The sequence below is a fragment of the Phycodurus eques genome, chromosome 3 (genome assembly GCF_024500275.1).
Source record: "Phycodurus eques isolate BA_2022a chromosome 3, UOR_Pequ_1.1, whole genome shotgun sequence".
NCBI classification, from domain to species: Eukaryota; Metazoa; Chordata; class Actinopteri; order Syngnathiformes; family Syngnathidae; genus Phycodurus; species Phycodurus eques.
The window spans coordinates 24,764,877-24,783,013 of NC_084527.1; the positions used below are offsets into that span (position 1 = coordinate 24,764,877).

Consider the following 18,137-nt stretch of genomic DNA (forward strand, 5'->3'; position numbering starts at 1 on the left):
CGCCACCTATTGTGACGGAGTGTGTAACGGTAAAATAAAATAAAAAATTTGTGTCGTTCCCATCTCTTCTAAAAACAAAAACAAAGCTTTAAAATGTATTTCTTGAATCTTCAATCCATGTCTAACGTTAAATACTGCAGCCCCACTTTTCCTTCATCAGTTTTTCTCTGCTTATTTTATACATGTGACAGTGATAAATGACATATTCAACACTCTCCCTGCTGGCTGGTAAATCAGATACACACCGATTTATATTATGTGATAGTCCGTGTGTAAAACTGGCTGCTGGGATATGGGCTCCTGCCACAATCGAATTTAGTCCACATTTAATATCTTCAGTGCGCAGGGATCATCCATTTTTTTTTAGCATTGACTCCTGACACAATTGAATTTAGTCCACATTTAATATCTTCAGTGCGCAGGGATCATCCATTTTTTTTAGCATTATTTAAGATGCTTAGTATTGAGAGTGAATCTGAACCTATCATGGCCCTTTTGGTTTTACCTGCTCTACCCAGTATGCTGAGCACAAGTGTGCAGCCGCTGCGCTAAAACCGGTAAATTCCTGCCCACAAACTAAACGTTGTTTGCAATTCGCCAATCATTGGAAGCAGAAGGAGAACGACCAGAAGAAGAAGAAGAACAACAAATACAACCAGAAGAAGAAGAAGATCCTGTAGCATAGCATAGCATAGCATAGCATAGCATAGCATAGCATAGCATAGCATCCGTCGGTTCAGTGGACAAAGCCTGAGGTTCAAGTGTTCTTCTGTGCTCCTTGAACTGTGAAAATGTTGAAAACATTGGTAAGGGAGGGACTAATTGCGGCCACCGACGAAATCTTCGGACTGTTTGAAAGAACGATATTGTCGTACGAGGAGCAACTTTGTCGAGCGAGAGAGGAGACCGAGCGACACCGACGACAACTCCAAGCCGTTTGCAAGACTCAAGTTGTCATACCCCTCCAAGGTCTGTTAGTTCACATTTTAAACGCTTTATTCATCTTAAAAAAAGAATTTAAACTTGAATGGTGTTTGGTTTCGTAAATATAGTGAGACCATACGTATGGGAGCGTTTGTGTTGTCGTCAACAGATGGCAAAAAGCTAATGGCAGATATGGCCGATCGAGACTCGTCGAGTTATTAACGCTTATTTTCGTTGATTTAATAAATGGTAGTTTCGTGTTGCGTTGCTGTCCCAACAAGTAAAATCATTGCGAAAATAATTTAAGTTTCTGTTTTCCCCATTGTTTTATTGCAAAGCAATACGATCTGTCATCTTTTATTAAGTAGACTCCTAGTCCATTACCTAGTCCATTAGAAAACGCATACATTATGGTACACAGTAAGACACACAAAAGGAAAGTACATCAGGAAAACCTTTAATGACCATAATTACATTTTACCAGATTTCTTTACAAGAAACCACCAAGCATCCAAGAAAGTTCACCTGCACTTTCCAGTATTCAGGTATTTATTTCACAGTCACATTTGGTGAATTTTTGGCTAAAAAGTTACTGTATCCATTTCTAGCCGCTGAATAGTTTCGGAGCGTAAAGGATGTCAAGTTGTCACCGCGCATTTACGTCAAACCGAAGCACGCGTAGACAGACATTTTACAAGCTCCATTTCGAACGACGGTTCACATAGCGAAAATTGACTTCAGATCTGTTTGGCAAAAGGAATATTCCACCCCTGTGAAACCGAATGAAATTCCATTCGGATTCGGCCTGTCTATTCCGATTGAGGCGTTTCTATGAAGCATCTTCATTCAGTTTGGGCTTCTGAACTGATTATCGGAATACAAGGCTTCATGTAAACCAGGCTAGTCTTGTAGCTGTAGTCATTATTTCAGACCCACAGGGATTCATATCACAGAGGAAAGAAAAACAATTTAATGGAGAAACGAGAGGAAATTATGATAAGAGTAATAAGAGTATTAATAATAATAAAAATACTGATTTAAAATAAATAAATAAGGGCAGGCCTGATGATTTTAGACGCCTTAACAAACATCATTTAGTTTTTGGGAAACTATATCTTTAAAAAAAAAAACCTGTTGTGACAGCCTACAGATGCACAAATACATTTATTTGAAAATGTTTGCTTGAAGTGATTTATTCAGTTGTCCCAAAAGGGCAAATAACATTTGCTGTGCATATTATTAATTAAAGGCCCCCCCCCCTCCCCCCACTTAGCACATCACAGCGGTGCACAAACAGCTTTGTACGCCCACCTCAGACATGCACTGTTGAAGAAGCTGCCCTGCAAACACAGGGCATTCTAAATACAGAGCTGCCAACCAATAGAAATTCACTTCCCGGACAATTTGTCCAAATCCATATTCTCAAAAGTTTGTCAAGAACATTACCACAAGACAGTTATTACAGTATATTTTGTAAAAGGATGGAAATAGCTCTGCATACTGTTCAGTTGCACAATATAAACATTACTCTAAAATCGTAATCGTTAATAAATTAAGGCTTCAATATCTATTTTGTTTGTATTGCATCAACGCAGTTGCAGCCTGAATAAAAGTATGAGATTTCAACGTGCCATTGTCAAAGATATTAGTGTTGATGGATTAATTCACCTTTTCCAATTCTTTTTTTCAGCCCTGCTAACAAAAAAAAATACTAGTCTATTAAAGCAGCTTAATCAGATCTCAAACGTCATAATTAAAACTCAGTGCACTACTTTGCAAACAAACAACATTGCTGATCAATTGAATTGGATAGTTTAAAAATGGCCAATAGTTTGGAATTCTATTGCGAATGTACTCATACAGACATATTCTCTTGCATGCTATTTATATTATACATTTCCTATATCCACTAGTGTTACTGAAATAATGGAAATTTACCAGACTAATAAAGGTTATCGTATATTATAAATCTTGATTATTAATAATGATGGAGTTTTACCCTTTGTGGGACTAATCAACATTATCTGACAAATATTTATTAATAATGTTAATTGAAGACTCTAAAATAGCCCGTAGGTGTGAATGTGAGATAAAAAAACAACAAAAATGGTTGTTTGTTTGTACAGCAGCTGAAATATTTAACGTCATAATTTTTCTCACTAAATATATTTTCAAAGGTGCTATTGACATAAAAATTTCACCAGATGTTGGGAACGACCCAAGTAATACATACATACAAAGAAAGTAGAATAAATAAGATCAGAAATTAAGTTGTGTGTAATAATGTGAAATGACACAGGGAAAAAGTATCAAACACATGAAGAAAGGGAGGTGCAAAAAGGCATGGAAAGCCATCTACAATCTATTAATAATCAAACAGCAATCCAGCCCCTTGTCAGTGCAAATGAATATCAGTTGGTTCAGTCCTAATTGATGGCCTACACAAAGGTCAAGACACATCTCCTGATGGGCAAGACCAGAGAGCTGTCTCAAGACCATCGCAAACTAATTGTACCAAAACTTAGCGATGACATTGGTTACAGGCGCATATCTAAGCTTCCGAATGTTTCAGTGAACTCGATTGGGGCCATAATACGTACGTGGAAAGCCAATCAGACCACCATAAATTTGCCTCCACCAGGTGCTTGTTGCAAGATTTATGACAGAGGAGTGCAAAGAATAATCAGAAGAGTTGTCCAAGAGCAAAGAACCACCTGTGGAGAGCTTAAAAAAGACCTGGAATTAGCAGGTACTGTTGGCACAAGGAAATGGCCTGTATGCACACTTGTCAAGCAACACCCCATTGCTGGAAAAACAAAAAAGGCATGTCAAAACTCGTTGAAAGTTTGCTGGACAACATTTGGACAAGCCAGTTAAATACTGGGAGAATATAGTCTGGTCGGATGAGAGCAAAATGTAACTGTTTGGTTACATGATGGTGTTAGGCTGCTTTTCCGCAAATGATACTGGTAAACTTCACATTATTGAAGGAAGAATGAATGGGCAAATGTACAGAGACATTCTCGACAGAAATCTGCTACCATCTACAAGGATGATGAAAATGAAACGAGGGTAGACATTTCAGCAGGACAATGATCCAAAACATACTGCCAAGGAAAGTCTCAATTGGTTTCAAAGAAAAACAATAAAGCTGCTAGAATGTCCCAGCCAATCACCTGGAAAATCTATGGAAGGAATTGAAACTCAAGGTCCATAAAAGAAGCCCAAGGAACTTCAAGATTTGAAGACTGCTTGTGTGGAGGAATGGGCCAAAATCACATCAGAGCAATGCATGCAACTAGTTTCTCTATACAGGAGGCATCTTGAAGATGTCATTGTAAACAAAGGCTTTTGTACAAAGTATTAAATCAATACCAGTCAGCGTGTTCAATACTTGTTCCCTGTGTCATTTCACATTACACACAACTTAATTTCTGATCTTATTTGTTGTACTTTCTTTGTATGTATGGGCTACTTGAGTTGTTCCCAACATCTGGTGAAAATTTCATGTCAATAGCAGCTTTGGAAATATATTTAGTGAGAAAATGGTGACGTGTTAAATATTTATATAATCCACTGTATGTGCCCTGCGATTGGCTGGGGACCAGTTCAGGGTGTACCCCACCTCTCGCCCAGAGTCAGCTGGGGTAGGCTCCAGTGAGGATAAGCGGAACGGAATGAATGTATTATTAATAGAATTTGAATTTGCCCCCGTTCTCAGATTACGTATTAATTCATTTCCGGTTCAGAGGCCATGAATTATTTTAAATTTATATCGCCAGACGCGTATTAGACTTATTTTGTTCTTCAAACATGGCTGAACCACTGGCTGAATAACGTGTGCCACTGAGGTTATGCTTAAAAAACAGTTAACGTTCCTGTGTTTTTTTTTTATTTTTATTGGCAACTAACACACACAACAATTTGGAGCAAATCACTGATGTTTTAAACGGCGTTGCTGCGGTGGAACGGGCCGTTTAGCTCCCTAACTCGCTAGCTCATTAGCTTGCTAGCTCGCAAGTAAACAGTTTATTTTCCCTTAAGTGTCTCTGTTGTGTGAACCTACGTGCTGCAAAAGGAGCAAGGCTGTGGAGTTTTGGATGACGCCAAGCGTGTTACCGGTCAGCTGGCGTTCCATGAGCGGCTAATGACACAGCCCGCTAACTCTTGTCGGCTTACTGTGTGATCCGCACGCCAGCTCACCGTAACAATGACCATTTTTCAAGTCCGTAAAAACTATCGTGTCCATTTTTTTCATCAAACGACAAGTGGATTTGTTAATTATTGTGACAACGCTATACATCTGTACAAATTCTGCAGCATTAGCCATTATTGGAGGCCAAACATACATAGGTAATATTATATATGAGCTGGATGAAGTGGCTGAGGAGATTGAGAAGTGTGGGCTTACCTGATCAGGCTGCTGCCCCCGTGACCTGACTCCAAATAAGCAGAAGAAAATGATTGTATGGATCTAAATTGTGCTTGTGTTGCTTGTGCCCTGCAGATGTCCAGCAGCTGATTGGTCGTCAAGAAGAACTTCCCCTTCAGCTGCGGTGGGGACATTCGAGTTTGAAACAAGAGGATCCACAGCCCCCCTCTGTTAAAGAAGAGCAAGAGGAGGTTGAGGTCAACAAATTGTCGCTGACTGTCGTCTCTGTGAAGAGTGAAGATGAAGTACCCGAGTGGCCTCGGCTTCTTCATCACAGTCCAATTGGAGACCATGGTGGAGGTCCACCACCAGACAACCTGTTAGCTCCACTGTCGGACAGTGACGGCATGGAAGAACCTTTGAGGAGCGACGAAGACTGTGAAGGTGACAAACAATCAAAATGCTATGAAGAGGCGACAACTCTCAACCATGGAACGTCACGTAGCCGTAAAAAACGTGTTGCTTGCTCAGTTTGTGGCAAAGATTTAGCTAAAAACAAATTGTTCAGACATATGAGAACGCATATTGGAGAAAACCCATTTAGTTGCTCAGTTTGTGGTATAGGATTCACAAAAAAATCTGACATAGGAAGACACATGAGAACACACACAGGAGGAAAACTTTGTTGCACAGTTTGTGGCAAAGTGTTCAAAAATAAAACAAATATGGTCAGACACATGAAAATACACACAAGAGAAAAACACTTTATTTGCTCAGTTTGTGGTAAAGCATTCACATTTAAGTCAGACATGGTCAGACACATGAGAACACACACCGGAGAAAAACCCTTCAGTTGCTCGACTTGTGGTAAAGCATTCTCTCAAAAGTCAACCATGGTGTCACACGAGGTAACGCACACAGGCGTAAAACCCTTTAGTTGCTCAACTTGTGGTAAAAAATTCTCAAGAAAGACGAACTTTGAGTTTCACATGCGAGTACACACAGAACAGCCCTTTTTTTGCTCAGTTTGCAGGAAAACATTCCCTCTCAAAGAAAGACTGATATTACACATGAAAACACATGCAGAGGAAAAACCCTTTAGTTGCTCAGGTTGTGATAAAGAGTTTGCTCACAAGTCAGATATGGTTAAACACACAAGAACTCACACAGGAGAAAAACCCTTTAGTTGCTCTATATGTGGTAAAGCATTCCGTCAAAACTACCATATGAAAAGCCACATGAGAGTACACACAGGAGAAAAGCCCTACAGTTGCTCAGTTTGTGGTAAACAGTTCACTCGTAAGTCGGATATGGTTTTACACAGGAGAAAACACACAGGAGAAAATTTTTGTAGTTGTACAGTTTGTGGTATGAGCTATACAAATACGAGAAGTTTGGCTGCACACATGTGGGCCAAACACAGGAGTATAAGTGTTTTACAGTCACAGGGCTCTGGACCTCCGTGAAATGTTTGCATTTTTTTCCCCTTAAAATTTGAGACATGCAAGTACATTTTTCAATCTACTCGCACGTGTGACCAGTACATTTGCTGAAATGTAAAAAAATATATCTGTAATGTTTTTGGTTTCTAATGAATTACTGCTCCACACATCAGCCCAGTTGTTGGTGATAAAGCACATAGTATTAGCTCCAGAAGAAGAAGAAGAAGAAGAGGCAGGCGAATGTGTTTGAGGGCGTTGGGGGTTAATGACAACGGTGTGGCAAATGTGTGAAAAGAGATGTCTGCTGTTAGCAATACAAAAAATTTCATCCTTGCCAGAATGCTTGCTACATACCTTTGTGGGCTGAGAAAAACAGCAAACCACCTTCTTTGCATTCTGTGTATCCACTGGTCTCGAAGGCCGTGTCTTTAAATTGCAAGTTGATCTGGTGCAAAAAGGTTCGCGGCAATGCTCATTTGAGCCACCCACCGTTTCATGGAACTTAATAGATGCCTCACATTCATATTTAATTTTCTGGCAGTTAAAGCTGTCAAGTCCTTCTGTCCATTTATTTACCTGCTGTGGTGAATGGAACAGGAAGTTCAACGGAAACTCCTTTTCTGATTACTGGCAAGATCGGAAGTATGGCAGACACCTGGTGCACGTAGTCCATTTCAGGGAGACAAATTCGAGGAACTGCAAATTCTGCTGTTGATCCGCACGTGGGGAACACAGAATTTGATATTACTGACACTGCTGGTTTAAACATTAACTTTACATTTTTAGTATTCAACCTGTATCACTTGTTTAGTATGTTTTTGTGTCAAACCTTGCTCATTAAAATGCACTTTAAATGTAGTTTCTGCATTTATTGTCCACATATTTAGCAGTAATATTATAGAAAATGTCTGCATCTCAATTTCCAGTAAAACCAACGTAGCATCTGTTTTCTATGTCACTAATCACAGATAGGAAGGTGGGGGAAATACTTCCAAGGCTGTTTGCTTGTCTGATGGATGACGTAAGTCTGTAAATAAAATGGTTTTGCTTCTTGTCAATTTGAGTGTGAGTGTACATGGTTGTTTCTTTTGTGTGCCCTGTGATTGGCTTGTGATCTGTTCAGGGTGTACCTCGCCTCTTGCCCATGCCTGCAACCCTAATGAGGATCAGGGTTATGGATGGATGCATATTAAAATGCACAGCGTCAAAAAAAAAACACAAAAGAGAGTGGGAGTATTAGTAGTAGTCATACCCAAATCGAAATAGGAAGATGGATCAATGCTTTCAATGTTCACAGGGGAGATGAAAGCAATTTTGTTGGCAGTCCAATGGATAGACAAACCATGGCAAATGTGTTCAGATTCCAGTACAGGATTAAAAAGGACTGTATACAATACAGTCGGGCAGAAAGCAGATCGCATATAAAACTAGGAATTCGGGAGAGCTTATATAGAACCGAATGATGGATTTGATAGTTGTGTTGCTGTGGGTACTGGTGCATGTTGGAATGAAGGGTAATGGGAGGGCAGATAGAATGGCAAAGAAGGCAACAGAATTTCCACCTAAAGAATTAAGTGTCAGTTTTTGTAAGAAAGAAATAAAGGGGATAAATAAACAGAAATTGACGGTGAAGTGGCAAAAGCAGTGGGACAATGAAAGGAAAGGAACATGGTATTACAGAATTAAGAGGAAAAATGGTGAGAATAGATGGGCAGGAAGTGACAGAAAACCAGAAGTAGTAATATCGAGAATTAGATTTGGACGACCTGAATCAGGAAAATGTCATTGTGGAAACGAAGAAACAATAGTACATGGGATAATACAATGTCAAAAATTGGTTATGGAAAGAAGACAAATGAGAAATCATTTGAAAAAAGAAAAGATACAAATGGAATTTGGAGAAATACTGAAAAATTGCAAACGTTGACAAATTAAATCGTTAATTTAGAAGGCAGCAGGTCTGGCAAGTACATTATGAGCAAAGGTACACTGTACAGCATGGATAGTTTAGCCATCCATCCATCCATTTTCTGAGCTGCTTCTCCCCACTGGGGTCGCGGGCGTGCTGGAGCCTATCCCAGCTGTCATCGGGCAGGAGGCGGGGTACGCCCTGAACTGGTTGCCAGCCAATCGCAGGGCACATAGAAACTAACAACCATTCGCACTCACAGTCGTGCCTACGGGCAATTTAGCCCAGTCAGCTGGGAGAGGCTCCAGCAGACCCTCGACTCTACTGAGGAGGGTAAGCGATACGGAATGTTGTATTGGGAGGGGATCGGTCGGCATTTCCTAGCCACACTCCACACCAGTAGGTGGCAGTGATGCACCTAAACGGTTCTTGCCAAGTTCAACCGCTATAAAACCACTAGAAGAAGAAGAAGAATAGCATAGCATCCATCCATCGCTTCAGACTTCAGAGTGGCCAAAGCCTGAGGTTCAAGTGTTCTGCAGCGTCAAAATGTTGAAAGAGCTGGTAAGGGAGCGACTCATTGCGGCCGCCGACGAAATCTTCGGACTGTTTGAAAGAACGATAATGTCGTACGAGGAGCAACTCTGTCGAGCGAGAGAGGAGACCGAGCGACACCGACAACAACTCGAAGCTGTTTGCAAGACTCAAGTTGTCATACCCGTCCGAGGTCTGTTCGGTCACATACGTATGGTATATTACCAAGTGATCACGTACTGTGTGGGTTGGCAACTATGACCGATAGATAAACATAAAAACAAACAACCATTCGCACTCACATTCACACCTACGGGCAATTTAGACTTTTCAATGAACCTACCATCCATGTCTTTGGGACGTGGGAGGAAACCGGAGTGCCCGGAGAAAACCACGCAGGCACGGGGAGAACATGCAAACTTCACACAGGCGGGGCGGGGATTTGAACCCCGATCCGCAGGCAGTCGTCCACCGTTCCGTCCGATCGAGACTCATCGAGTATTAACGCTTATTTTTGTTGATTAATACATGGTCGTTTCGTGTTGCGTTAGGGGCTTTACAGACAGATTTAATTTGAATGATTCGATCTCGAAGATCTTTTACGGCATCCCAAAACAAACCCGAAGTTCATTGAAAGCTTTACGTGCTGCCATCACGTGACATCAAGTTGGTTTCATTGCCGGCCAGGCCAGGCTCCAGTCGGAAAGATGAAGTCAAGCCAGCCGCCCCAGCGATTGTTCATACTAGGCACTACGGTAACACGCCGCCATCTTCAAAACAAAAGTCAAACAAGTAATACATGGTCATCAATAGTTTGAATTTAATTTTTTTTTTAGATAAAACTATTTCTCTTATCACACAACCAGTCCACTACCTCCTATGAGAAAGGGGGCGGGAGGGTCCTTTAGTCATCCTAGATTCCAGTCCCGTTCCGGGGGACACTACACCATCCTAAGACTCCAACTAAAGCACTTTCAAAAACAATCTGATGTTGCATTTAAAAATATGTCCTCTGAAATCTGCAACATTCATTGCCATTATGCCTGATTAAAAAAAAAAAAAAAAATCCAATCCGGTCCAGGGGGACACTAGACCATCCCAGGACTCCAAGTAAAGCACTTTGGCAAAAATCTGAAGTGGCATTTAAAAAAAAAAAAAAAAAAGTCCTCTGAATTCTGCAACATCCACTGCCGTTATGCCTAATTTCATAAAATTATTTTTTAAAAAGAACAACAACTGCAACAACCCTGAGTTATCCCAAAACCAGTCCAGTTCTGGGCGGCACTTGGCCATCCCAGGACTCCACTGTCATTCAAATCTGATGTGGCATTTCAAAATAAGTCCTGAAATTTGCAAACGTCACTGCCATTGATCCTGATTTTAAAAAATGAATAACAAAAATCCATTAGTTATCCCACAACCAAACTAGTTTTGGGGGACACGAGACCATCCTAGGACTCCAACTAAAGCACTTAAATAGAAGTCCTCTGAAATCTGACCCTTATTTAAAAAAATAATAAAATAATAAAAAAAAAATCCCATAGTTATCCCAGGATCAGTCCAGTTCTGGAGGACACTAGACCATCTCAGGACTCCAACTAAAGCACTTTGACAAAAATCTGATGTGGCATTTAATAATAAAAGTCTTTTGAAATCTGCATATTTCACTGCCATTGACCATAATTTCAGAAAATTATTAACTTCAAGTCCACAGTTTTCCAAGCTCCAAACAGTTCTGGGGGAGCCTAGAACATCCCAGGACACCAACTAAAGCACTTTTATAAACATCTGATGTTGCATTACAAAATAAGTCCTCTGAAATCTGCAAATTTCACTGCCATTGTGCCTGATTAAAAAAAAAAAATATATATATTTTTTTTAAAATCCCTTAGTTATCCCCAAACCAGAGACACTAGGGCACCCCAGGACTCCCAACTAAAGCACTTAAAAAATAAAATCTGAACTGGCATTTCAAAATAAGTCTCTGAAATCTGCCATTGACCCTTATTTCAAAAAATAATTTTAACAAAATCCCATAGTTACAGTGCCATTACACCTAATTAAAAAAAAGTAATAATCCCCTAGTTATCCCAGGACCAGTCCAGTTCTGGGGGACACTAGACGATCCCAGGACTCCAACTAAAACACATTTCAAAATAAGTCATTTGAAATCTAGTTTTTTTTTTTTTTTTACATGATCAGCAAACATTAGAGTAGTTGATTTATCCAATTTATATGCCTCTCTATATAAATTTAGGGTAGAAAAGCATAAAATAATAACAGTACTTAGTGGAACCTTTCTTTAAATCACTGCCCAAAATAGCGTGTCGAAAAATTGCAACCGCAAGCCTTTACAAGAGCTTATAATTACAATGGAGAAACCCCAACATATCAACATGCTCAGCACTAAGGCTTGCCCTACACTTTAAGGCAATGCTGCCAGCAGCAGAAACAAAACGCTCTGAGGTTATCGATATTGCTTGGACACCCAAAAGCGACTTTGCCATCTTTGGCAACGTTAGATATCGTGCTGTATTTGTTTTCCACTATAGCAGTGGATTCTCATTTTTGGAACAAGGATGTTCTCCCTCTTTACCACTATATTTAGCTGCTCATTCTCATCCTCCTCATCACTGGTGGAGTCATCTGATGAGTCCAGAAAACGGGCCATGAATGAACAATCTTTTGTGGAGAGAGGCATGGCGATACACCCTAGACTGTCTTCTAATGTGGTGTCACTTGTGGCTTCATTTTCAACTTCATCTGACTGTCTTTCCTCTGTTTTTAAAACAAGTGCCATGGATTGGATTGTATCTTGGACCATAAACACATCTTCAGCAGACAAGAACTTCAGTTTTCTAACCCATGGGTATGAAGCAACAGCCATGATGATTTTGTTAGGAGCTTCATATTGCAATGAAAACAGTTCTTGTCATCTGTCTGTGATCAGTTCTGCCACTTGTGCCTGGAATGTCTTAGAGATGCAGGTTCAGACTGAACGCAATGTTGATTTCTTGTGTTGCACCAGCTGGGAAAGAGCAGAGAGAGTTTTCCCCGCTCAAAAATTCTGTTGCTGCTTGGCTCAAGAACCTGAGTCAACTCCTCACTGAGATTCCACTGCTCTGGATTTTAAATCCAGGTAGGGATATTTGGCTCTTGGATTTACAGTAGGATCAGAAAGAGCAGCGGATATAGGCCATCTTTGTCCAATGAGCCTGCATAGCACCTGATGTGTACTCTTCCATCAAGTACTTAGATCCTAAATAAGCCTGAGTGGAGGCATTCACATTGGTCTCTGCTTTTGTTTGAGTTCGGTACAGGCCAGCTCACTTTTGTTTTTAAGTGTTCGACCAGGCGTCTTGCAGAAGCCACACAATTTGCAATGGTGTTGTTGTTTTGAAATGCGTTCTGTACAACTAAATTTCAGGGAGTATTGGTCCCATTGTCATGGACAGCTGCCTTTACCTTTGGAAATGAAATGTTAAATTTGGCAGTTGTCTCTTCCAGCCAGTTTGCAATATAGGCAGCTGTGTGCCTCTGTTCTAGAGGACCTCATCTCCCAGTCTTCCCTGAAGACGCCTCTGTGGTCACATTAGTCCAGATATCTGCTGTTAGTGCAAGCGTCTTGGTATCCTGAAGTACACTTTTTATTTTTTTGGTGATTTGTTGATGCTTCTTTCTCCATCATGCTTGTGAAGTAACCTCTTGAGGGCATATACTGTACTTCGGGTTGAAAAGTGAAATGTCACAAAATCCCTTGTCCTCCCACGATGGATAGTGGGTGCATATCAGTGAGCAGCATATTTAGAATGCCCTCTGTTAGCAAGGCAGCTTCTTCAACAGTGCCTGTCTGAGCTGGGTGAACAAATCTGTCCGTGTGCTGCTGTGATGTGCTGAGCGGGGGAAATAATGATATGCAGAGCAAATGTCATTTGCCCTTTGTGGACAAATGAAGAAAGGTTAGGTTTGTTACCTAAAGTTGATGACTACACATCTGCCTCACTGTTCTAAGGACCCGGGTTCAAATCCGGCCTTGCCTATGTGGAGTTTGCATGTTCTGCCCGTGCCTGCGTGGGTTTTCGCCCGGTACTCCGGTTTCCTCGTACATCCCAAAAACATGCATAGTAGGTTAATTGACGACCCTGATGTGCCCTGCGATTGGCTGGAGCCCATTTCAGGGTGTACCCCGCCTCTTGCCCAGAGTCAGCTGGGATATGCTCCAGCATGCCCGCGACCCAAATGAGGATACGCGGTACGTAAAATGGATAGATGGTTGGATCTAAACTGTGCTTGTGTTGCTTTTACCCTGCAGACGTCCAGCAGCTGATTGGTCGTCAGGAAGAACTTCCCCCTCAGCTGCGGTGCGGGAGTTCCAGTTTGAAGCAAGAGGTTCCACAGCCACTCTTCGCTAAAGAAGAGGAGGAGGAGGTTGAGGTCAACAAGTTGCCGTTGACTGTTGTCTCTGTGAAGAGTGAAGACGATGAAGACAAAGCACCTGACTGGTCACAGCTCTTTCATCACAGTCCAAGTGGAGACTACGGTGGAGGTCCACCACCAGACAACCTCTTAGCTCCACTGTCAGACAGTGACGACATGGAAGAACCTTTGAGGAGCGACGAAGACTGTGAAGGTGGCAAACAGTCAAAATGCTCCGAAGAGGCAGCAACACAGGAAAAACGTGTTGCCTGCTTAGTTTGTGGTAAAGAGTTACATAAAAAGACTTTGTTAAGACATATGAGGATACATCCAGGAGAAAAAGCCTTTCGGTGCTCAGTCTGTGGTAAAGCATTCTCCAAAAATTCAGATATAGTTAGACACATGAGAACACACACAGGAGAAAAACCCTTTAGTTGCTCGACTTGTGGTAAAACCTTTTCTCAAAAGTCAACCTTGGTGTCACACGCGGTAACACACACAGGAGTAAAACCCTTTAGTTGCTCAACTTGTGGTAAAACATTCTCCAGAAAGAAATACTTGGTGTCACATGTCAGAATACATGCAGAAAAGCCCTTTTTTTGTTCAGTTTGCAGGAAAACATTCCCTCTAAAAGAAAGAATGATATTACACATGAGAACACACACACAAGAAAAAACCTTTGGTTGCTCAGGTTGTCATAAACAGTTCACCCATGAGTCCGATCTGGTTAAACACACAAGAACTCACACAGGAGAAAAACCCTTTAGTTGCTCAATTTGTGATAAAACCTTCTCTCAAAAGTACAACATGGTCTTACACATGAGAGTACATACAGGAGAAAAGCCCTACAGTTGCTCAGTTTGTGGTCAAGAGTTCACTCATAAGTCAAATATGGTTTTACACAGGAGAAAACACACAGGAGAAAAACTCTTTAGTTGTTCAATTTGTGGTATAAGCTATTCAAATCCAAAAAGCTTGGCTGCACACATGCGGGCAAAGCACAGGAGAAAAAATGTTTCACAGTAACAGGGCTCTAGACTTCCCCGATATGGTCACACTTTCCCCTTAAATTTGAGACCGTAACATTTTTTTTTTTTTTTTTTTTTTGTTTGTTTTATATCTACTAGCGCATGTGCGACCTACAGTGGCCGAGACAGGTCACAACAAATGCAAACGCAACAACACAACACAGCGACATCAGCACACAACAGAAAAGCAAACGGCACAACACATTAATGCCACAACACAAAACAACGCTTTTGGTACATCAGAAGTGACCGCGAGACTCCTGCCTCCTGTACAATTCGTCCGTGTTACAGGGGACTATTGCCGACGGACCAAGTGACCAAATGTGGAAGTTGCACAAGTTTTAATGAACAAAGTTGAAATGTTTTATAAATGATTTATAAAAATTGGAAACTGCTTACGTTCCAAAATAGCAGTCATTAAAAGGATATATATTGTTTGTTTTGCGTTTGGTGATATGGGTAGGGTGAAGAATGTATTTAGTTCTCATCCCAATTTTAATTTCCATCCATCCATTTTCTTCCGCCTATCCGAGGTCGGGTCGCAGTAGCTTTAGCAGGGACGCCCAGACTTCCCTCTCCGCTCTTCCGGGGGTAGCCCGAGGGGTTCCAAGGTCAGCCGGGAGACATAGTCTCTCCAGCGTGTCCTGGGTCGTCTTTGGGGTCTCCTCCTGGTGGGATGTGCCCGGAACACCTAGCCAGGGAGGCGTCCAGCAAGCATCCTAATCAGATGCCTGAGCCACTTCATCTGGCTCCTCTCAATGCGGAGGAGCAGCGGCTCTACTCTGAGCTCCTCCCGGATGACCGAGCTTCTCACCCAAATTTTTATTTCAGTGGGATAATCTTTTGAGATTTTTCCTTATTAAAGATATTGGGAAGCCCATTAGTCCGTTGGCGTTATGAGTCACCAGTAAGATGGATCAATTATACAGTCGGTGGGAGTCCCGTGGTCATCTCCAGTACCTAAAGTGTTTTGGTATTTGTATTTGTTTTATGTTAATGTGTTGTGGTGTTTGTAATTGTCGTGACAGGTCTCGGCCACCGTAGCGACCAGTAAATTTGCAGAATAAAAAAAAAAAAAATCCAATAATTTTGTTTTTTAACAAACTTCTGCTCTGCCGTTTCGGCCCAGTTGTTGGTGATGATACTCATATGAGCTTGTTTACCAACAAGTATTGGCTCCAGAAGAAGAAAGCAAATGAATACCAAAGAAGAAAAAGGCAGGCCAATGTGTTTGAGGGTGAGGGGGGAATAATAACAACGGTGTGGCAAATATGTGAAGAGGCATCTGGCCTTAGCAATGTAAACAATGTCATCCTTGCCAAAATGCTTGCTGCATACCTTTGTGTGCAGAGAAAAACAGCAAACCACCTTCTTTGCATTCTGTGTATCCACTGCTCTCGAAGGATGGGGTCTTTAAATTGCAAGTATATCTGGTGCAAAAAGGTGTGCAGCAATGCTCATTTGAGTCATCCATCGTTTTATGGAACTTAAAACATCCCTCACGTAGTTACTTATTTTCTGGCAGGTACAGTACTCGAGTACTTCTGTCCGTTTATTTACCTGCTGTGGTGAATGGAACAGGAAGTTCAGCGGAAACTCATTTTCTGATAACTGGCGAGACTGAAAGTACGGCACACGTAGTCCATTTCAGGGAGACAAATTCGATGAAGTGCAAATTCTGCTGTCTGTACGCGCAACATTTGGGGAACTTGAATTTGGGGCATGTGATGATATTACTGACACTGCTGGCGTAAAGAATCAAGCCTTTAATAGGCTTGATTCTTATGTTTATGTGGTGTCAAATCTTGCTCATTAAAATTGCTCATTAAAATGAATTTAAAATATTGTACTTTCTGGATTTCTTGTCAAAATTTCAATAATACAGTGAAAATATTCCTTTCAAGTCTATTTACAGTGTGTGCCCCTAGATTTTCTGCTTCCAGCCCTAAAATGTAAAGAAAGGGGCCACTGTGCTCCTTGTCAAAAAAGTCAGTCTGGAGCCTTGAGTAATACATTGCATACATACAACAATATTGCATCCTCTGGACCTCACTTATTGTTTTCAATAAATTTTCAATTTTTTGTTTTGTGTGGGTCACCGAAAGGAACATAAACAAATGTAGAAAAAAAATTACTGAGAGACCTTGCCAAAACGAGATGAGATAAAAATTTGAAAGATGTTGCAAATCTTTCATTTGTGGTAATGTACTGCCGGCTCAACTTCTGGTTAAACAAGCGTAGAATCTGTTTTCTACGGTCACTAACCATATCCATCCGTCTTTCGTCCCATCCCGATTGGACAAAGAGAGGTGAAAGCAAATCTCTGAAACTGAATGTACGTGCATTAACATGAATTAACATTTTGTGAGATCTTACAAAATGTTATGTACTTCTGTACCTCCCCTTAGGGCTCCATAGTTTTGGTAAAGTGTCACCCGTCTTGCCATAACTGCAAAAGAAAAACGTTTCTAAAGAGTAGCCTTTTCGGGGGTTATGGAATTAATAAGCATAATAGAAAAATGTGGCATTTGTTATTGAGCTTGTTTGGTTATTTCCCACTCGTCTTTGTTTTGATTAAATATCTGAAATTTAAGTTGAAGGTTGACACTCAATTTGTGTCTTGAATTATTTTATTTCAAATCCAATGTGTATCGTCAGAAGAAAATAATTTTTAAACAACTTTAGTCATCCCTTTCAAATACATAAGTTTAATTTCTTAATGGTATGAACAAATTCTGCACCTGCCAACAAAACGTTCCTGGGTTGCAGTATTTGGTTTTGAAATGTATTGAAGCCTGAAGAAATCAATTTTAAAGCCTTGTTTTTAAGAGGTACCTGAATGATAAAGAACATCTGTTTCCTGTTTTGCGTCCTCGTACATACTGCTATGGTTGCATATGATGGCCAACACTCCAGCTCAGTAGGTGGCATAATGCCCCTTAAACGCTGGGTGCCACGCGCCAGTGAACCAAAGCACACGGCGGAGGTTCACATCACTGATCTGGCATATGCGGACGCTATAATTCACCTGGCCAATTATCACGGAAGCATCTATTCAACAGAGCTTCTGCAGCCCGACCCCAGATAAGCAGAAGGAAATAAATGGTTGGATCTTAACTGTGTTTGTTTTGCTTGTGTCCTGCAGACGTCCAGCAGCTTATTGGTTGTCAGGAAGAACTTCCCCCTCAGCTGCGGTGGGGAAGTTCCAGTTTGAAGCAAGAGGATCCACGGCCCCCCTATGTTAAAGAAGAGAAGGAGGAGGTTGATGTCAACAATTTGCCACTGAGTGTCTTTTCTGTGAAGAGTGAAGACTATGAAGATGAAGCATCCGAATGGTCTCAGCTTCATCACCCCACTCCAAGTGGAGACCATCATCGAGGTCCGCCACCAGACAACCTGTTAGCACCACTGTCAGACAGTGATGACATGGAACAACTTTTGAGGAGTGACGAAGACTGTGAAGGTGACAAACAGTCAAAATGCTCCGAAGAGGTGACAAGTCTTGCCGACTG

At 41.2% G+C, this 18,137-nt stretch overlaps 2 protein-coding genes across 2 annotated transcripts; both read left to right on the plus strand.

The window, feature by feature from the left end:
• The first annotated feature begins 267 nt into the window (after nucleotides 1-267).
• Nucleotides 268-7,762, plus strand: LOC133400314 (zinc finger protein OZF-like). The gene is made up of 2 exons (XM_061672816.1): nucleotides 268-969; nucleotides 5,432-7,762. The coding sequence occupies exons 1-2, from the start codon at nucleotides 792-794 to the stop codon at nucleotides 6,760-6,762; spliced, it is 1,509 nt and encodes a 502-aa protein (XP_061528800.1). The 5' UTR covers nucleotides 268-791; the 3' UTR covers nucleotides 6,763-7,762.
• Nucleotides 7,763-9,120: 1,358 nt separating this feature from the next.
• On the plus strand, nucleotides 9,121-17,588 carry LOC133399471 (oocyte zinc finger protein XlCOF6.1-like). The gene is made up of 2 exons (XM_061671016.1): nucleotides 9,121-9,374; nucleotides 13,494-17,588. Exons 1-2 carry the CDS (start codon nucleotides 9,197-9,199, stop codon nucleotides 14,621-14,623), a joined length of 1,308 nt encoding a protein of 435 aa, XP_061527000.1. The 5' UTR covers nucleotides 9,121-9,196; the 3' UTR covers nucleotides 14,624-17,588.
• Nucleotides 17,589-18,137: the final 549 nt, after the last annotated feature.